This window comes from Lissotriton helveticus, chromosome 6, assembly GCF_964261635.1.
Source record: "Lissotriton helveticus chromosome 6, aLisHel1.1, whole genome shotgun sequence".
Classification (NCBI taxonomy): Eukaryota; Metazoa; Chordata; class Amphibia; order Caudata; family Salamandridae; genus Lissotriton; species Lissotriton helveticus.
In genome coordinates, this window is record NC_136067.1 from 1,948,323,305 (window position 1) to 1,948,340,786 (window position 17,482).

A 17,482-nucleotide genomic window follows, 5' to 3' on the forward strand; every position below is an offset into this window, starting at 1 on the left:
CTGGTGCCGCGCCCCCGTCAATAGCCGCGCAGCCATTAGCTGTAAGTGTCACGCCCCTCCCTGCAGCCGCTCCGCGATTGGCTGGGAGGTCGGAAACCTCCACCAGCCTCCTCCTGATTGGTTCCCAGGCCCCTGACATCACCGCAGGCCCGGGAACAGGAAGAACTGCGACCGGAGGGCTCCGGGAGGAGTAGGAGCCCTCCCCCGGCAGCCAGAACCCATCGCAAGGGGCCATGGAGGCCTGAAGAGTCAGGTAACCCCGGGGAGGAGGGCGGAAGACCGGAGAAGGCCTCCGAGTTCGCCCCTCCCCTGGGGAAACTGTTGCTGGGCCCCATGGGCCCTAATTAAAGGCAGAAGAGTCAGCAAACCCCCATGGAGGAGGGCGGAAGGCCCCAGAGGCCCTGAGTTCGCCCCTCCCTGGGGAAAACTGGTGACTGGGCACCAGTGGCCCCCATTAGCCCCATACAAGGCCTACAGGGTTACAATCAAAGGTCCATCGCTGGGTAATGAAATGTTGATGCATACCTAATGGAAGGTTCTCCTTGTGCTAGTTAAATGCACTACATTTAATGACCTGGTTAGCCCTGATTTAGGAAAGGTTCATTACCGGCGAATGAGATTAATGAAATGCTTATTTCTGCTTAAGGAAATGTTTTATTCTTGCCTAGTGAGAATTTGCCTAATCTCTAATAGAATGTCCTAGTCTCCTGCCTAACGCAGTGTTCCTGAATGCCTTCAGTTGAGCGAGGAAAGGGGTCAGGCCTGATTCGTAAATGAAATGTTTAGTCCTGCATAGGGGGCTGTTATTTTTAAGCTGCAGGAGCTAGGAAACCCTTATTACAGGCCCTGCCAATTCGAGGAGCTTGCTGCGCAAAATTGCTAATGGCGCCTGGGTTCTAATGACCTGTTTATTCCTGATTAAGGAAATGGTTACTTCTGCTAATTGAATGTTTTAACCTTTATTGAAATAAGTTATTGCTATTGAGAGTATGAATGGCTCTACATGAAATGTTGTTCTCACCTGCAAACTGGATAATTCCTAGTGAAAGGTCCCTACTAGATTAAGGGGGTGTTTACCCTGGTATTGGACCGTTTTAGAGGTCCCTAGCCCACAGTTTATAGGCCTCAATTACTAAAAGGGTAACCCCTGTTTAGGGGCTGTAATAGAATGCCTACAGTACCAGGATGAAGAGTATTAGCGAGGGCTAGGCCTAAACCTTGGGATTATCCATATTTCGCCTAGTGTCCTGCTTAGCCTAGGCCTTATGCATGGTTTACCTGTTATTAAATGTTTACTTCTGTTCAGAGGAGTGGTTACTTCCTGGATGAAATGTTGATGCATAACTAATGAAAAGTTCTACGTCTACTATGGAACTGCTTAATGCTCATTCCTCCTGGGAGTGATTCTTAAAATGGTTAATCCTGCACAAGGGGATGTTTATCCTTAATGAAATGTTTTCTCCCCTTTAGTGCCGCATTTACTGGAAGCCTTCAGTTATTTATTTACATGTTTACTGCTGTGAAACGCTCACCCTTGCTTGGTGAGAAGTGGGTAAAATGCCTATAGAACCAATATGATGTAATGTCATTTAGTTGCCTTTTGTAATGTATTTCTTACAGGTTCTGACAAGGAGCAAGGCTAAGGTCAGGCCTGTGGTTATCTATACTTAATATTATCTAATATTCAATATTTATCTGACATTTAATATTTATTCCTCTGAGTATTTATTACAAAGTGTTGAAACATATGTATTCTGAAGGAAAACTAATAAGTAATTGATACTGTAATTTTTGATTACCCCGACTCTGCTCTATATAAAAGGTATCTAATTGTTATACGAACTAACTGGAGTGGCGTCACTCATTGCATGCCCATTTTACCATCTCAGTGGATGCGTGTGCTGTATGGTCGCTTTACACATAAGCGTTCGGATGCCTACCCGCTCGTGCCATGCTACCCTCGGGGAACTGGCGACCCCAGTTCCAACACATACATATATATATATATGGATGTACATATATATATGCAGTGCTTTAAATAGAAAAAAATAAGTGCAGGTACTCACCATATTAAGATGTGATTAGGGGGTGGGGCTTGGGCAGAGGGGGGCTATGGGGCGGGATTACGGGGAGTGCTAAGGGACCCGGCCAGGGGCACACATTTGATTTGATTGACATTTAATTGGTGTGCAAAACTAGTAACCCATATGCCTCTGTACCTAAAATACAAATCTGGGATCAGCATGTTGTGTTTTGCAGCAAGCACATGAACCCTCTATGCTAGCTTATAACGAGTCAAAACTGTTTTCACATAAAGCACAGATCTTTTCGGCAAGTACTTTTGTTAGCGCTTGAAAAATGGAACATTTGCAGGTAACCTAATTATTGAAATTGGGGCCGAGCTTAAAATGTCCCCATGGCGCCAACACCTCACCTGGCCTCCCAGTGAGGCCTCTGAGAATTTGCACACTCCCACACCCACCATGGCCTGAATCGATGGCCTGGCAGAGAGGTCAGCTGAAACAAATTGCTTCTGCCCCGGGCTAGCCCCTTAGGGCTGACGTGGGAACGGCCCAGTGCTTTAAATGGGCCGGTACAGTCCAGTACGGAGTACCGGCACTTTTTTATTTTGAGAGGGAGAGTACCGGCACTTCTCAAGAGAAATGCTATACTTTTAATTGGAGAGTACCTGCACTTCTATTTTTCCATTTCAAGCACTGGAACGGCCCAAAAGGTAGAGCCAAACCTGGCCTATCAGGAAGGCCTCTGAATAGTAACTGCACTCCCAGCCTACCACGGGATGAAGGTGAAGCGCCTGCCTGGGAGGGAGCATGGGAGAAACACAATGTTTAGGCTGCCGAACAACCTTAGCGCCACAACACCTGGCCAGGCCTCCCTGTGTGGCTTCTCTGCCTCCTCACACTCTCTTCTCCCCCGCCTGCCATTGCCTCAGTGCAGGGAGTGCTTGGCAGAGGTGTACTGCAAAGACACTGCTTTTGTGTGAAGCTGTTCCACGTACCGAGACCCGTGTCCCACAGGGGCCGAGTTGTGAATGGCCTAATGACCAGAGGAAGACCTGACCTGCTCTGCCCTGACCACATCTATTAAGGCACAGTGTGACAAAATGGCAGAAAGTAATGTAGAATAGCACTGCTTGTGGGTTCTGGGTTAAGGTGAAGACAGCCCAAAACTACAGACAGAAAACTGGCCTCTCACTAGTCTCGGCTACCCACCTCCTAGCACAGCCTTTTGTGCTGCGAACCGCCTACACATTCCATAGTGGCAGGGCGGTGCGATCGGTGCAACCGCACTGCACGTTGACTTGGGGTGATGGCGTCATTTAAAAAAAATGTATACTATAATTTTAAAAGCACCTGTTACCATGTTCCCGGCCGCCAGCAATTTTCAGACATCAATTAAAACGTCAATATAACTCCGGTGATTTATCGTCTTCCTGAAAAGAGACCGGAGGTTTGTCTAGAGGAAGTTTTGACTCATCCTAAGGTAGTGCAGAAGTTTAAAATGCCTGCCGCTAAGAACGTGTACCATGCAGATAACAAAGTGCATAACATGTAAATAGGTCAGTGGGTACTGCTTCTATAAGAGAGCTCCTTTTGTTACTTGACATGTGAAAGTCAAAATCGTAATATAGAACATTGAGCTATTAACTATCATCAAAGAGCTGCATGTAAACTACAAGGTATATGTTAGAGCTATAGGTTTTTTGCCCAGTTTTTCATCATCCTAATCTTGCGAAAAGGGTTAATTCGGGTAGGAAACAATTCTTATTATGAAAGAGAATCCCTAACAATAATGTTACGTTTTAAATTCTGAATTTGTGCTTTTTCAGAAACTATACTGCCTACCAGTATGGATGACATGTCACTCCTACACTACACCTTGTAGTCCTGTCTGATGTAATATTTCCTATACACTAATTTACACACATAAGAGTTTGTCTCTGTGCAATGTGTGTGAGGTGTAAAGTGCTCTGACACCTTACACTGGTATGAGTGATGCTATAAAACTGGCATGCAGATAATTCACACCAGTTTATTTCTATTGGAGCAGGCAGGATACTGGGTTATATCTTGTGTACTGCTCATGTATATTGTCAGTCGAGTCTGTTAAATTGCAGTTTTGGCTTTGTCTTTCAAAGTTTCAAGTTATTTTCCATTAATGTCAATTCTAATTCAGACCCTATGTAGTTGTTCCTTGTTCTTCAGCGAAGGCAGTTCCTCAAACAATACGACCGCTCCTTAGCATTGCTCTGATCCCTGTCTCAGTTAAATAATCTGCTCTTGACAATAATGTTACAAATGGTGTAGCTTATATATTAAAAGTGTTTCTTACTTTCTTATTCGAATTTTGAGTACGCAAATATGGAGGCATTTCATTAAATGTTGGAGGTTTCAATTCAAAATATACCAGATTTTTGGGCGGTAGGGCAAAGTGGTGGGCGGTGGGTCAGGGGGCCCCCTCCATGTACTTTGCAGGGGGGCCCCCTCAGGTTTTGTGAATTCTGTCAACTTGCCGTGGTGCTGCAGCCCAATTGAGAGCACATCTGAGCCAGCCTGGCCGGCACAACCCGAACTGCAGAGGAAGATGTGAAGTTCATTAAATACCAAGGCTTCAGCTGAATTCAGTTCAGTGCGTGCGAGGCTCGAGCTGTTTCAAAACGAAGGCACGCACTTTTCATTTACTCCGACGACCTCACATTGACCTCACATTGACTTTGTGCCAAGAGTAGACACGCACTTTCCCAGCCTGCCTCACCCCATAGACCCGGCCCTGTTGAATAAGTGCCGATGCTAAGCACTGGCAAGCACCGGCACAAATTAAGCACTGATAATGTCTCTGCTTATAGTTATAAGGCACCCTACTCCAGAGGCACCTAGGGAAGACCTTAGAGACGATTTATATGTCAAAATAAGGCAGTGTTAATTCCAAAGTCGAATTTGCATATAATTTAAATGTATACGCAGTCTACAAGTCAAGGCTGGCTTTTAAAATGACAGCAGGCACCACAGTAGTGCACACTCAAGTGCCTTAAATCTACTGGGCCTCTAGACCTACATGCCCTACCATATACTAGGAGCTTACAAATAGGTTGTCATGTCAATTGTAATCACACCTAATGACCATATACCTTTTAAACAGAGCAGTAGCTCTGGGTCTGGTTAGCAAAGCCAAGGGTACAATGAGAGTCAGAAACCATCAGTATCAGTCAAACAGTCAAACAATTGGGGTGATCAGAGCAAATAGGATGACTTCCTAACAATACATATATGAAAGGAAGGCTTGTCAGGGTGGCATCATGTCTTGTGTAGTAAGAAATAGGACAAGGCAGTGGCCCTCGGATGTAATCAATAGACACCAATAATAATTTCCAAATGCAGTTTGATAAAAATCCCGTTTCCAGCTCATTATTTTTGAAAATAATAACACCTATGCAACCACTTGACTACTACCGAGTGTAAATGTTCATCTAGATTTTCAAACAGGATTGCTAGAGAAACTAGACGCAGTTTGAATTTTTTAATAACACAGACCAATTTTGTTACTTAAAATTTCTTTAGTCAAGGGAATACACATTTTCTAAAACAGAAAACTATGACCTTCCAGGAACATTAAGAAGCTATGCATCTGCTAAATTAAAAATTCAGCAGTAGTATGTAACTTGCATACATAATACACCATTTGTATTGTTTCCAATACCTTCCTGGATGAGAGGACCCTGCAGAGTGTTAGTGGAACAGTCAACCACCAACTAGGTTCTGAAGAGCTTGATGGCAAATAAATTCCAGGACCTAGCGTTAAACTGCTATCATGTCTATGCACTCGTCAAAGCAATTAGATGTCATTGGCAGCTGCAACAAGGGGACGGCTGTGAAACTAACTAGTACATAAATGGAGCCACTGTTCTTTGTTGATGATGAAAGAGGAAGAAACTACTCTATCTTCGGGGGACAGTGTGTCCGCATCATAATGCCCTCACACGCCCCGAAGGATGTCATGCTTCAGCATTTGGGGGTTTTCTCCTAGTCGGGCCGGCGTTGCAATGCCCTACGGATCCCCCGAAGGGTCTCTTTATTGGAGATCTTTTGATGAGAAGCTGATTGGGTGTGTGGGTGTAAGTGGCAATGAAGTCTAAAGTGGTGTGTTAAAAATGACTAGAGGGACAGTGGGTACTATTTATTAAGGTAATCCTCTGACATTGTTAAGTGTGTAGTGCTGCTCTAGGGGATATTATGTCCCTCTGTAGCTGGGTATATGTCCCTAATGGACATATATAATGGTCAACATGTTTCACGCTGTATGTGCCCTCAGAAGGAGATCCAAAGCACTTCTTCAGGATCAAAGGAAGGTCAATTTTAGTATCAGTGGCGGTCTACACTAACCAGTGCCACCAGGTTTGTAGAAGGGAGTAGCATTTCTGAAAAGAGAGAAAGTGTAGGACAAAAGTATAGTATGGTTATGCTCTTTTGATGTAAGGGTCCCTTTACTGCGCTAGGCAGGCAAATTTAGTGCCATTGAAGGGGGAAAAGCTGCACCATAGTCTATTAAATATGGTGCAGGCCTGCATTTCTAAAGTGATGAAGCATGTAGTCGGCCTTCTTGGCTTAACGACAGACTTCACCACTTTATTGTAAATATACCCTTGCCTTTCAATCACATGGAGACATCGTACAGCTCTGGACCTGCATAATTCCCTGGAGCCGCGATTCTGACATTGCTTATGTGTGATTTTCAAGTGTTTATGTTAATTAGTTTAAACTGGTAGCCATTAACTGTTGATCTTTCTTGCCACACTGATATTGTTTCATTGTCCAGTCAGTGCTTTTTCTTTAGAAAAGAAAAGTTAATTTATTAGACACACTACTGAATACTACACATTCATTTACAAATGTGTACATATGGCAGATAGAAAAACCTTAGATTACATTATGAAATTAAATGTCAAAATTATTATATCAATAAAGCATTTTAAAATAAACATAATGTGTTTGTGTTCTTTTTATATACTTTCAGGACACATAAAATGCAAACACAAAAACAGCCCTAAGCGGGCACTACAGTTCCTAAAGAAACTCTTCAAATGAAGTCAGAGCAGTTCAGACACACCTTTTATAGGAAAGGTGAAAGGAGGTAGCATGCTACTCCCAGTATTTACAGTATTGTTTCTTGTTTGTATCTTTCAAAGGCACCCTCATTTATTTGACCAGTTTGTAATCATTTTAGGTCTGAACTACAGATACCTTTAGCTGTTTGTTAGCCAACCTATTGGTTCCATCATGCACAGAGTAGGCTTTCATTCAGCCCTTTCACACAACTGAATGACCTCAGGTGACTGTCTCACTAGTCCCCTTCTTTATTCTCTGATGTTCTTTCCTCTTTTTTGTCCCACCCAGAAGTATTTAGGCCTCGCATTGTTCTGATTGGTTATTCATACCACTTCTGATGTGGTGGGCATTCAATAACCACATGTTCTTTACTTTAGCACTCCATGGGAGTGGATGTGTTTTTAATGCTCTATCTCTTCTACCTTCCCAGTCTGCTGCAGCCCCCTCCACGACTCACACAAAGTGTTGCTTCCCCTGCACCTCCCCAAGTTCTCCCTCATTGTCTTTGTTGCCTCTGCAGCCCAGCTCATCCATTGCTTTGCTCTCCCCATTCTTCTTGTTTTCAAATATATATTTATGGACCCCACCCCTGTTCTCCAGCCCCTACCTACTTGTTGTTCCCTTCCCCTATGCAACATTTTACTTTTTTAATCTTTTTTCACCTGCCAAGTTTTAGCAGGCGTCCCACTTAAAATGGATTATACATCTTTTAAGATGGCCACCAACAAGTGTATCTGCACACACGAATGGTGGTCAACGTAAAATGGGTATATAATATTTGAGCAAACTCTTTCAAAGATGGCTGTAGTAGATGCATGTGGATCCCCAATGGCGATGTTTGAATGGGTCTGGTCAAATACTAGGAACACATTCTAAGATGTTCTCCACTGAAGAAAGAACATATACATTCTTTTTAATTCTCTAGAATCTCACTAATCCACCATAGCAGTAGACGAAATTCTATTAACTGGGGCTTGAAATACTTGATGCACTTCACTGTACACAATAGCCTTCCAGGAATTCTATGTGACTTAAATATACATCCGAATATTCACTCAACCTTAGAGACCCCAGCCTTTGTCAAATACTGTGAAGACTGTTGTTCATCACAACTGATTTCCAAGCACCCGTCTGTTGATACATTAGATGCACTTAGTTAGCTCTTTCCAACATGCTTCATACTCCACAAGCTGCACTTCTACTCTGGACAAACCATTTCTAAATCACCCTTGAGAGCACCATAATTTAATGAAAACTTCAAATTTGGTTGTTATTGTATTATGCGGTGACATTCATTAGAACTTAGAAAGTTGGAAAAGTTTGTTTATGAATCTGTGTTCTTGGATCATGATAGTATTGCAAACATGGTCAAAGCCAGCCGGTCTGGGTTATAAATGAAAATGGAAACCGACCAATTGGCTTTACCAATACTTGTTAAAACATAGAACTGAAACACTGAGCACATGGTTAAATAAAGTTCTGTGCCTAAGCATTCATTGCCAATATCTCTGGGTGACCTAAAACTCACATGTTCAATTTTTTTTATTTTTAGCATATTGCTACCATGTTTCGAAGACTGCATGTAAAATCCATGACTTCCTTATTTTACTTTTGGGGTGTTACCATAGCAAGCCTCAGTTTGCAGAAATTGTTAATGAATACACAAAATCAGGTGATAATGCTGAACAATTTATTGGCTGAATCTGTGGAGAAACATTTTTAAACAGAACAATGAAAACAGTAAGCTTCAGTTTATTAATTCACAGATGAAAAAGTAAAGTGGGGGACACGTATATGCCAATTAATAAAACCACAAAATTTGAATAATTTCGACTTCATCTCATTCTGATGGCAGATCTAGCACAAGTAGAAGAACGCCTAATTTGTTAAGCAGTGTATCAGCACAGTGAGCTTCCATGAAGCTTTGGTTGGACCACAGAAAAACAAGAAATGCCTTGAGTTTGGACACTTAATCTCAGTAGCTTGAGTCATTCTTTATAGTTACATTTTCTTACATGACAAGAATTTATTTATATTCAGATTAGTAGCATAAACTATCTGTGCAGTTTGAAAAACATATTCCAGTGACAGAGTTAAGTAACTTAAGCATGTATTGCAATGAGCTCTGCTGGGCCCAAAGACCACAGATTTAGTCTGAGACAACCACAGTTCTTCCAAAGCTAACATGTTGAGTACTGTTAATTGTGTAGTAATAACAATACATATGACATTTGCAGCATTATAAAATGGCAAAACCCCAATACCAAGTTCTGCATCATTATAATAACATAGTTTGATATTACAGAAGTTCTGAATGTAATGAGAATAATAGTTTCATATCATGATATATGATTTGATCAGTGGTTTCCCGAAACGGTTTACTGAAATGTAATGCAAAGCAAACAATGTATTCATTTTGTTTGCAATCAAAATTATTCAGGAGATGGACATACATTGTGGGCTGCTGGATGGTCACGAACATCACATTTTAATACCTATTTTCTATCCGTGTAATGCCTAATCCAGTCATTCAATAAACGTTTTTTCCTGGAGTGAACAATTTGAAAAGATTGCCAACAATGTTTTCTTCCAAAGCCACACACACGGGGTGCGGTTTAAAAATATGAAATCCCACAGATCTGTTGACCCCACACATGCCATGGAAGCCGTTTTTGTCGAAATTGATTCGGCATTTGCCAAGACTTTACTTTTTTTACTATTTGATTACATATTATTGTTTTTCTTCAAGATAAGGTCTGTATTTGCAACAAATGTATATGCTTTTGCCACATTCAAAGGTAAAATTTTAAATAAGTGTAGAAGTTCGCAATTCACTAGGAATAGAATTTGACGTAAAATATCACTACATGTGCTTCACAGTGTAAAAGTAAATTCTTCCAGGCCCTATGAGGAAATTACGATTTAAAGGCCTTTCACCTGAGACAACCTGAGAAAACTAAAACTACCAGGAAAATCAAATCTACAACTCAGGGTCCTGGCAACTGGGAGACTAATATAGGAACAATGCGAAATTTTGAGAAACTAGATAATTCCTGTTACATATCACAGAACATCTCAAATGAGTACAAGTTTGAAGAATTTAGGACATGACACCTGTGGTAAATACAAATAAATGCTGTAGCTGGTGTTTTCGCTCCTTCAATCTGTTTGCCTTCATGCCGTGCACATGACACCCCCACAGCTAGCAGCCTTGTTCTTGAGTGATCAGGATTTGGCTAAGGAAGGAACAAATCCCACATTTAGCAAGAGGAATGTGGGAAGAACAGCATTATTATTTGTATACAGCAAAATATATTTCCATGTATTTGCAGCGTAAGAAGCAAATGATTATTGTGCACCTGAGCCTGCAGCTAAATAGATGTTGGCGGTATTTGAGACTGCTGTCTGTAGATGCTGTCAAGAGCAGTGGCCTAGTAGTGTATCATGGGCCCTTATGTAGGCACCAGAAATGGCCCTCTCCTCCCTCGTTTGTTAGTAAAATACAGTCATAACTGAGGTGCAGAGGGCCATTCACTGCACCTGCTGCACCAATGATAGATGCACCTCTGGTCATCAGCAAAGTGCGCAATGATTGATGTTAACACAAAAATGCACCATATATCTGTGTTTTTCCCTGCCTTTGGTATTTAAATAAACATTTAGGAGATTTCGCATTAGATTTTGAAGCCCTGCTGACCATCTGTACTCCCAAGGATTGAAGCGATGTGCAGCGAAGGAGAGGGAGACTTGTGGGAGGTGGTCCCTGGGCGAGGAGCTTGCGACTGGCAGCATGGGAGTGAGGTGGTGACTTGTGTTCTGTCCCTCTGGGCCTTTTCTGTTACTGTACACTCATAATTTTCTGTCCAGCAGAGGACAGCTCTGCCCTTTTCCTTTTCTCTATGGCTTAACAGGAAATTCCCGCACCATGGTCCTTATTTACAATATTTTGCTGTAAGGCAGTGCCGGAGGCCTTCCGCTGCGCTGCCCTATGGCAAAAGAAAAGAACAGGAATGCGCTGTATCTATCAGATTCCTGACATTTTCCTCTGGGCTTGTAATTGTGCGAAAAGGGACACCTTCCTGCACAAAAACAATCACAAGAGGCTTTTTTCTCTTTCTATGTGTGCTGCGTTATGCGGCACACAAAGAAAAAGCAAAAACAAGGAGAAATAAAGGTATTTTTGGCACTGCCCCAGAGTTACGATTCCTTTTAAATCTGGGGCAGTGTCAAATAGCCATTGGTGTTGCCAGAAACACCCACAGCAACACCCATTGCAAGGCCCTTTAGAGCACAACACTGGGAAACAATATGTACAAGGCCGCATTAAGCCATGCAAATTGGCTTAGGGCTGCATCGTAAATACGTGGCAGACACCTGCGCCACCACAGCGTCGCAAAAAGTGATGCTCCGGTGGCACATCCTCATAATGTAAATGAGGCCCCATATCACCTGGGTTATCACAACACACGTAGGAGCTTATTACAAGCCACTTGCTTCACCTTGGACCGGCGTTGCTTCACTTTTTTGACGCGACGGCAGTGCTGTATCTGCTCCATTGTTGCATGGATGCAAATGTGTCACTTTTTTGATGGCTGCGTCGGTTTTCACCTGCGTGAAAATCACCTGCGTCTCGAGGGAATGTAATTTATGCAAGGTAGGCGTTCCATCCAAAACAATTACCTTGAATTTGATGCAGTGTATTTACCACTTTTTTTTTCAAGCGGCCTGCCACTGCTCTACCAATGCTTCAAAATCCCTACACCTGCCAAACCCAGGCGCAGGGATGACCCCATTGGTTGTGCCCAAGGCACGACACCAGCTGTAGTGATTTAATTGTAATATGCAATCGAGTCACAAGGTAAGTGGGCCACAAATGGTAAGTATATGCACTTAATTTCACAATTTGTGACATTAAGTGCTGATGTCACACATACAAGAGGGCACTATGCAGGACCAATTTGTTTGATCACAAGGTGGCTTCGTCACCTTTTCATGCTCTAACACATTAGTCCCCATTCAGTAGGTGAAGTGTCAGTTAAAACAGTAACTTCTGTATTTTGAAGCATGGCTGGAGTTGCCTCGGTTTTCAAGCCAACTCTAGCACTGTGCCAAAAACTCCTGTGCCATGGTGAGTTGTATTGTAAATATGGTGTATCCATGGTGGCACAAGGGTTTCTGATACAGGCACAAGAAAACTGATGGATTGCTGCTTAACACAGTGATGTGTCAGTCTCTTGCATATGAGGTCCATAAAGTCCAGTCCTTTCTCTTCTTTCCTTTTCAGCATTTGAAAGAGATGCTCTGGCAGGACGTATTTTCATTGCTTCCTCTGATAAGGAGCTGATATGCTCAGATGTACCTTGGGATTTCTTAAGCATTAGAGTGCAAAGGAAATTCGGTACAGTAATACATACATCTGTACAGCTGTCCCTTATGAAAGATGGTCACACAGAGTTCATTAACTCATCCTTATTTTGTCCTTACAACCTCTGAGAACTAATTTCATTTGGGTACTTTCCATTCAGATCTTCTCATTTTCGAACTGACAAACGAGAAAACATAATTTAATATAGTTTAAATGCCTTGTTCGGTGTCAGAAAGCTTCATTAGCTACAAACTCATGATCAGGTAATTCAAGTATCTTTTAAAATCTGGTCGAGAATTATGCAATAAAGGGCGGGAGCACCTTTTCTACTTCTGAATCAAATCAAAAGAAGATTCAAGATCCCTGCACTAGCCTAGAGGAAAAGCATTGACGCATCATATGGAGACTCTTGCGAGCAGAGTGGAGGATTTGGGCCTAGAGGTTAATGATAACTCTAGTGAGGTGAGAAGACTGAAGGATAAAGAGCGGGATATAACAGAGAGGTTGGAGAGGTTAGAAAATATCTTGAGGAGGAACAATATCAGGGTCCTAGATCTAAAAGAAGGTTTGGAAGGGGATAATTTAAAGGCCTATGTTATCGATCTTCTAGTTAAAGCCTTTCCCCGAATCGCCATAGCTAATATCTGGGAGTCTGAAATCCAGAGAATACACAGAGATCCCTTCAAGTTGAATCCTGCCCCGAAAAAGGCCAGGAAAATACTAATCTACATCCAATCCTATCTGCTAAAGGAGCAATATTGGGGGCTGCCCTTAAACTTCAATCCATCCAGATCCAGGAATTACCTTTAGGATTCTGTCTGATATTTCTCGGGTCACAGAGGATAGAAGGTGGGAACTGCGCAAGAGACTGGATGCATTGAGAGACCAGGGAGCCCAAGTACAGTTGCAATTCCCTGCTTTTTTTAAAGTTGTATGGGCTAATAAAATGTATGAATTCAGATTCCCAGAGGAAGTAGATAGTTTCCTGGCACAGACTGAACCCAGTTAACTTAAGCTTAAGGGGGGTCTTTGCCGGCACTAGTTACTAGTTACCAGTTACTATTAAATATCATTCTCCATATTTTATTTTCAGATTTTTTTTTATTTTGAGGCTGGAGGGCCCGACCCGAACAGGCAATACTTTATTGCCAATTGCTAATCAGGGAGGGTTCCCGCAGGGGGGAGGGAGGTTGTGGGGTTGGTGGGGGGAGGTAATGGTATTCACGTTTGTTGGTGGGGAGCATTGGGAAAACATTTTTTTAAAAAGGTGTAATATTTTCATGTGACATAACAGCCTCTACTAGCTTTAGCAGTTATAGTAGTGAGTGGAGACAAGACAGTGATGGAGGATAGGCCCATGGGGGAAGGGAAGCAACATCTTGACTTACTAAGCTGGAATGTAAATGGACTGAGGGTGAAAGGAAGACAGCATTTGATACTTCAGTAGCTCAGCTAGTATTTTAATGATACAAGAGACCCATCTTCTACAATCAGAATGCAAGACATTATTTGGAAAATTAAGATGGGTGGATAAGAATATTGCAACAGACCAGCAATGTTTTTCGAAAGGGGTTGCTGTGATAATCAAAATAAATTCAGGAGTAGTTGATGACGGAGGGCGTTGGCTTATAATAGCAATTAATTGCCGGGAGGCAAAATATACACTAGTTAGTTATTATGGAGCTAATGAGGATGATACTACTCTTCTGAATAACCTTTGTCGTGCACTAGCAGACTATGATTCAGCCCTGATTTTTTGTGGAGATTTTAAAATACTGCTAAACAATAAATTAGATAGATCCTCGAAACCAGGTAGCAGTCTCGCAAGTTAAAGCTTATCTCTTTGCCATGCTGAAGAATCTTAATCTTTTTGATGTATGGCAAAAAAAATGGGTAAGAGAAGGGAATATTCCTTTTACAGCAAGAAGAACGCACATTATTCAAGAATAGTTTATATTTGTATGGAGCATCCCGATCTTGATAACATCTGCTTAATAGAATACCTGCCCATACATTTATCTGATCATGATGCCATACTCCTGAAATTAGAACTCCCCCCAGAGTCTTCTCTGAGGAGGTGGACTTTAAATAGAAGATTTCTTTTGAAATCCTCAACCCCTGGCTTTCTGAAGTCAGAAACTGCTTGCTTCTTCTGGGAGAATCTGGGTTCAGCCAGCATACATGTGGTCTGGGACACCTTTAAGGCCTGGTTGAGAGGGATACTAAAAGGAGCGGTTGTGGGTTGGGACAGGGCTGAGAGGAAAGAACTAGCTGACCTAGAAGCAGTTAGCGGGGGCAGAGACAGATTTAAAGGTGAGTGGTCCTCTGGGGTAGATAATACAAATTTAATTATGAGAGTTGAAGAGCTGCATCTGACGTTTAGAATCAGGTCTGATGAGATCCTGCGCCAAAAATGGGAGGCAAGCAAAATGAGTGACTTTGAGCAGGGGGAGAATTGTGGTAAACTTCTCGCAATGAAGAGCAGGGTCGATAGATCCAATAACAATATCACCAAGATTAAAGTTGGTTCTCAAGTTGTAGAGGATAAGGATAGTATAGAACGTGCATTTGCACAATTCGTCCAGGAACTCTACCAAGAAGATCTTCGGGTGACAGAAGAACATATTGATGGGTGGCTTAAAGAGAAACATCTCCCTACATTAGTTGAGGATAGCCAGGGAATCCTCACATCAGAAATTACAGGGTCTGAGATTCTAACTATCTTAGATGCTGCAAAGAAAGGGAATGTATCAAGCCTTTATGCTATTCCGATTGAGGTTTATATAAGTTTGAGGGAGGAAATTATCCCAGTCTGGCTGGCTGAAATTGTTTAATGGTATCTTAGATGGTACATCTCCCCTGCCTGACTCTTGGAGTGAAGCAATCATTACATTGATTTTAAAGCCAGGTAAGAATCCAACTTAATGTCAGACATACCGCCCAATTTCTTTACTAAATGTTGACTATAAAGTCTTCGTCAGAATCTTGAACAGACGGCTTAGTAAAATTGCAGGGTCATTAATCCACATGCATCAAAACGGTTTCTTGCCAGGCCGACAGATGTCTGATTTAGTACATACTTTAATTGGGTCGATTGACTTGGCTTCATCACAGGACCTCCCTCTTTCAATTATTACTGTTGATGTAGCCAAGGCCGTTGACAGGTTGAACTGGCACTTCTTGGACAGGGTCCTGAAGATCTTCGGTTTTGTTGATAGATTCAGGGAAGTGTTGAAAGAAATGTATAAGTCCTCCCGGGCTCAAATTTTGGTTAATGGTAATCTCTCCCCTGTAGTGAAAATAGGACGCGGCACTAGGCAGGGCTGCCCACTCTCCCCCATTTTATTTGATTTATATAAAGGAACCACTAGCTAAAAGCATAAGATTAAATCAGAAGATCATCCCTATTGAAATAAATGGGTTTTTATGAAAGTTAGCACTGTATGTGGATGATTTGATTCTTTTATCATCTAATGTTAGCTCTACACTCTCAGAGCTTGTAGCTGAAGCCCAAATGTTTGGAAGTCTATCAGGCTTTGAGATAAGCAATGAGAAAACTGAGATTATGGCCTGAAACATCGTCGATCAGGAGGGAAACTTTGCCAAAGAACTCAGATACTTAGGAGTTATAATAACTCAGGATCCCGCCCAAATCCCTACAACCAATCTAGATAAAGTCTCAAAGGAGGTCGATGTCCTACTAAAAAGATGGCAGAGTATCCCATTGTCACTCTATGGGTGAGTCAATTTGATCAAGATGTTCGTCCTTCCAAAATACACTTACCTTTTTAACAACATCCCCTCAGAATTTGGAAATCTGACATTCTCAAAATCCAGGGCAATATATCTTCCTTTATCTGGGCACGTAAAGCGATTCGGCTATCCTAGAAAAAACTTTGATGCAAACTTCAGCGAGGGGGGTGGGCCTACCAGATTTTCAGCTGTACTGTTGGGCCTACCAATAAAGAACTGTAGGATGTTATTGCTCTCTCCTGACAATTCACTGATAGGCTGCATGTTCAAAGCCATGTTAGCAGGTGAAGGGGAGCTAGGTTTCATGTATAAGTTTGGCTCTCCTAAATTCTTCAAAGAAATCCAATAAAGACTCTGCGTTTGGCGGCTAGGTTATGGTCGGACTGCCGAGACTCTTTAGGGCTATCTTATTATAGTGAATGGGCTCCAGTTTGGGATTCTCCCGTTACACCACAGTGTTTTTTGGATACTCTTGCTTATCCATTAAAAGAGGAGGAGTCGTATACTGGAGAGACCCCGTACTGGGCGATAAATGAATTCCTGGGAATATTGGAGTCATATCACTAACTGTACTCTGTCCAGGTTCAAATTCTATCAGCTCTCTTTCTGGTGTAAGAGTCAATGCTGGCCACTCTTGGATGATAACAGGATGGAAAGCGAACTACAATACCTAGCCCGCAGAAGAAAAGAAGTGGCACAATGGTATTTCATTTCTTGGCAGCAACAGATTGAAAGATGGAGCAGCCGTACAGAGTCTGGGAGAATTACTTGCCGAGGGAGGAGCTAGAAACCTTATGGCAGGTATCTCTAGATATTCTTTACCCCCTGATTAAATCAGCTGCACTCAGAAAAAAACACTTTTTCACACTCCACAGGATCCAATTGGTCCCCCCTTAAGATATCCAATATATCTGTCTGAGATGCGACCATCAGAATGCAGATGATGTCCACGTATTCGTTTCCTGCCCTCAGATACAAGAATATTGGGCACTGGGTAGCATCGTGGAGGTAAGCCCATCTCTCATAATATTTGGTTTTGCCCCTGCACTCGGGGGATTATCAGACTCGATAGGGTCCCAACAAAAACTGGTATTTTACTTGATATTGCTGGCCATGAGGGAGATCTGTAAATTGTGGCGCCAGACAATATCTCCCACTTGGAATGCTTGGTGGAATTCTGTTAGATACTTCAGAAAGTTAGATCAAAGAGAAAATGTTTATTGAGAAAAGCCAGATAAGG

The 17,482-nt window shown here is 42.2% G+C and overlaps 1 protein-coding gene across 1 annotated transcript in view; it reads right to left on the minus strand.

The window, feature by feature from the left end:
• Positions 1–8,797: 8,797 nt before the first annotated feature.
• The window catches only part of LOC144763915 (cysteine-rich secretory protein 3-like), a 75,513-nt gene continuing 66,828 nt past the window's right edge, over positions 8,798–17,482 (minus strand). Inside the window, exon 8 of the mRNA XM_078649948.1 lies at positions 8,798–10,360. Coding sequence (XP_078506074.1) covers positions 10,350–10,360 — 11 coding nt within the window. The 3' untranslated portion in view covers positions 8,798–10,349. The remainder of the gene's footprint in view (positions 10,361–17,482) is intronic.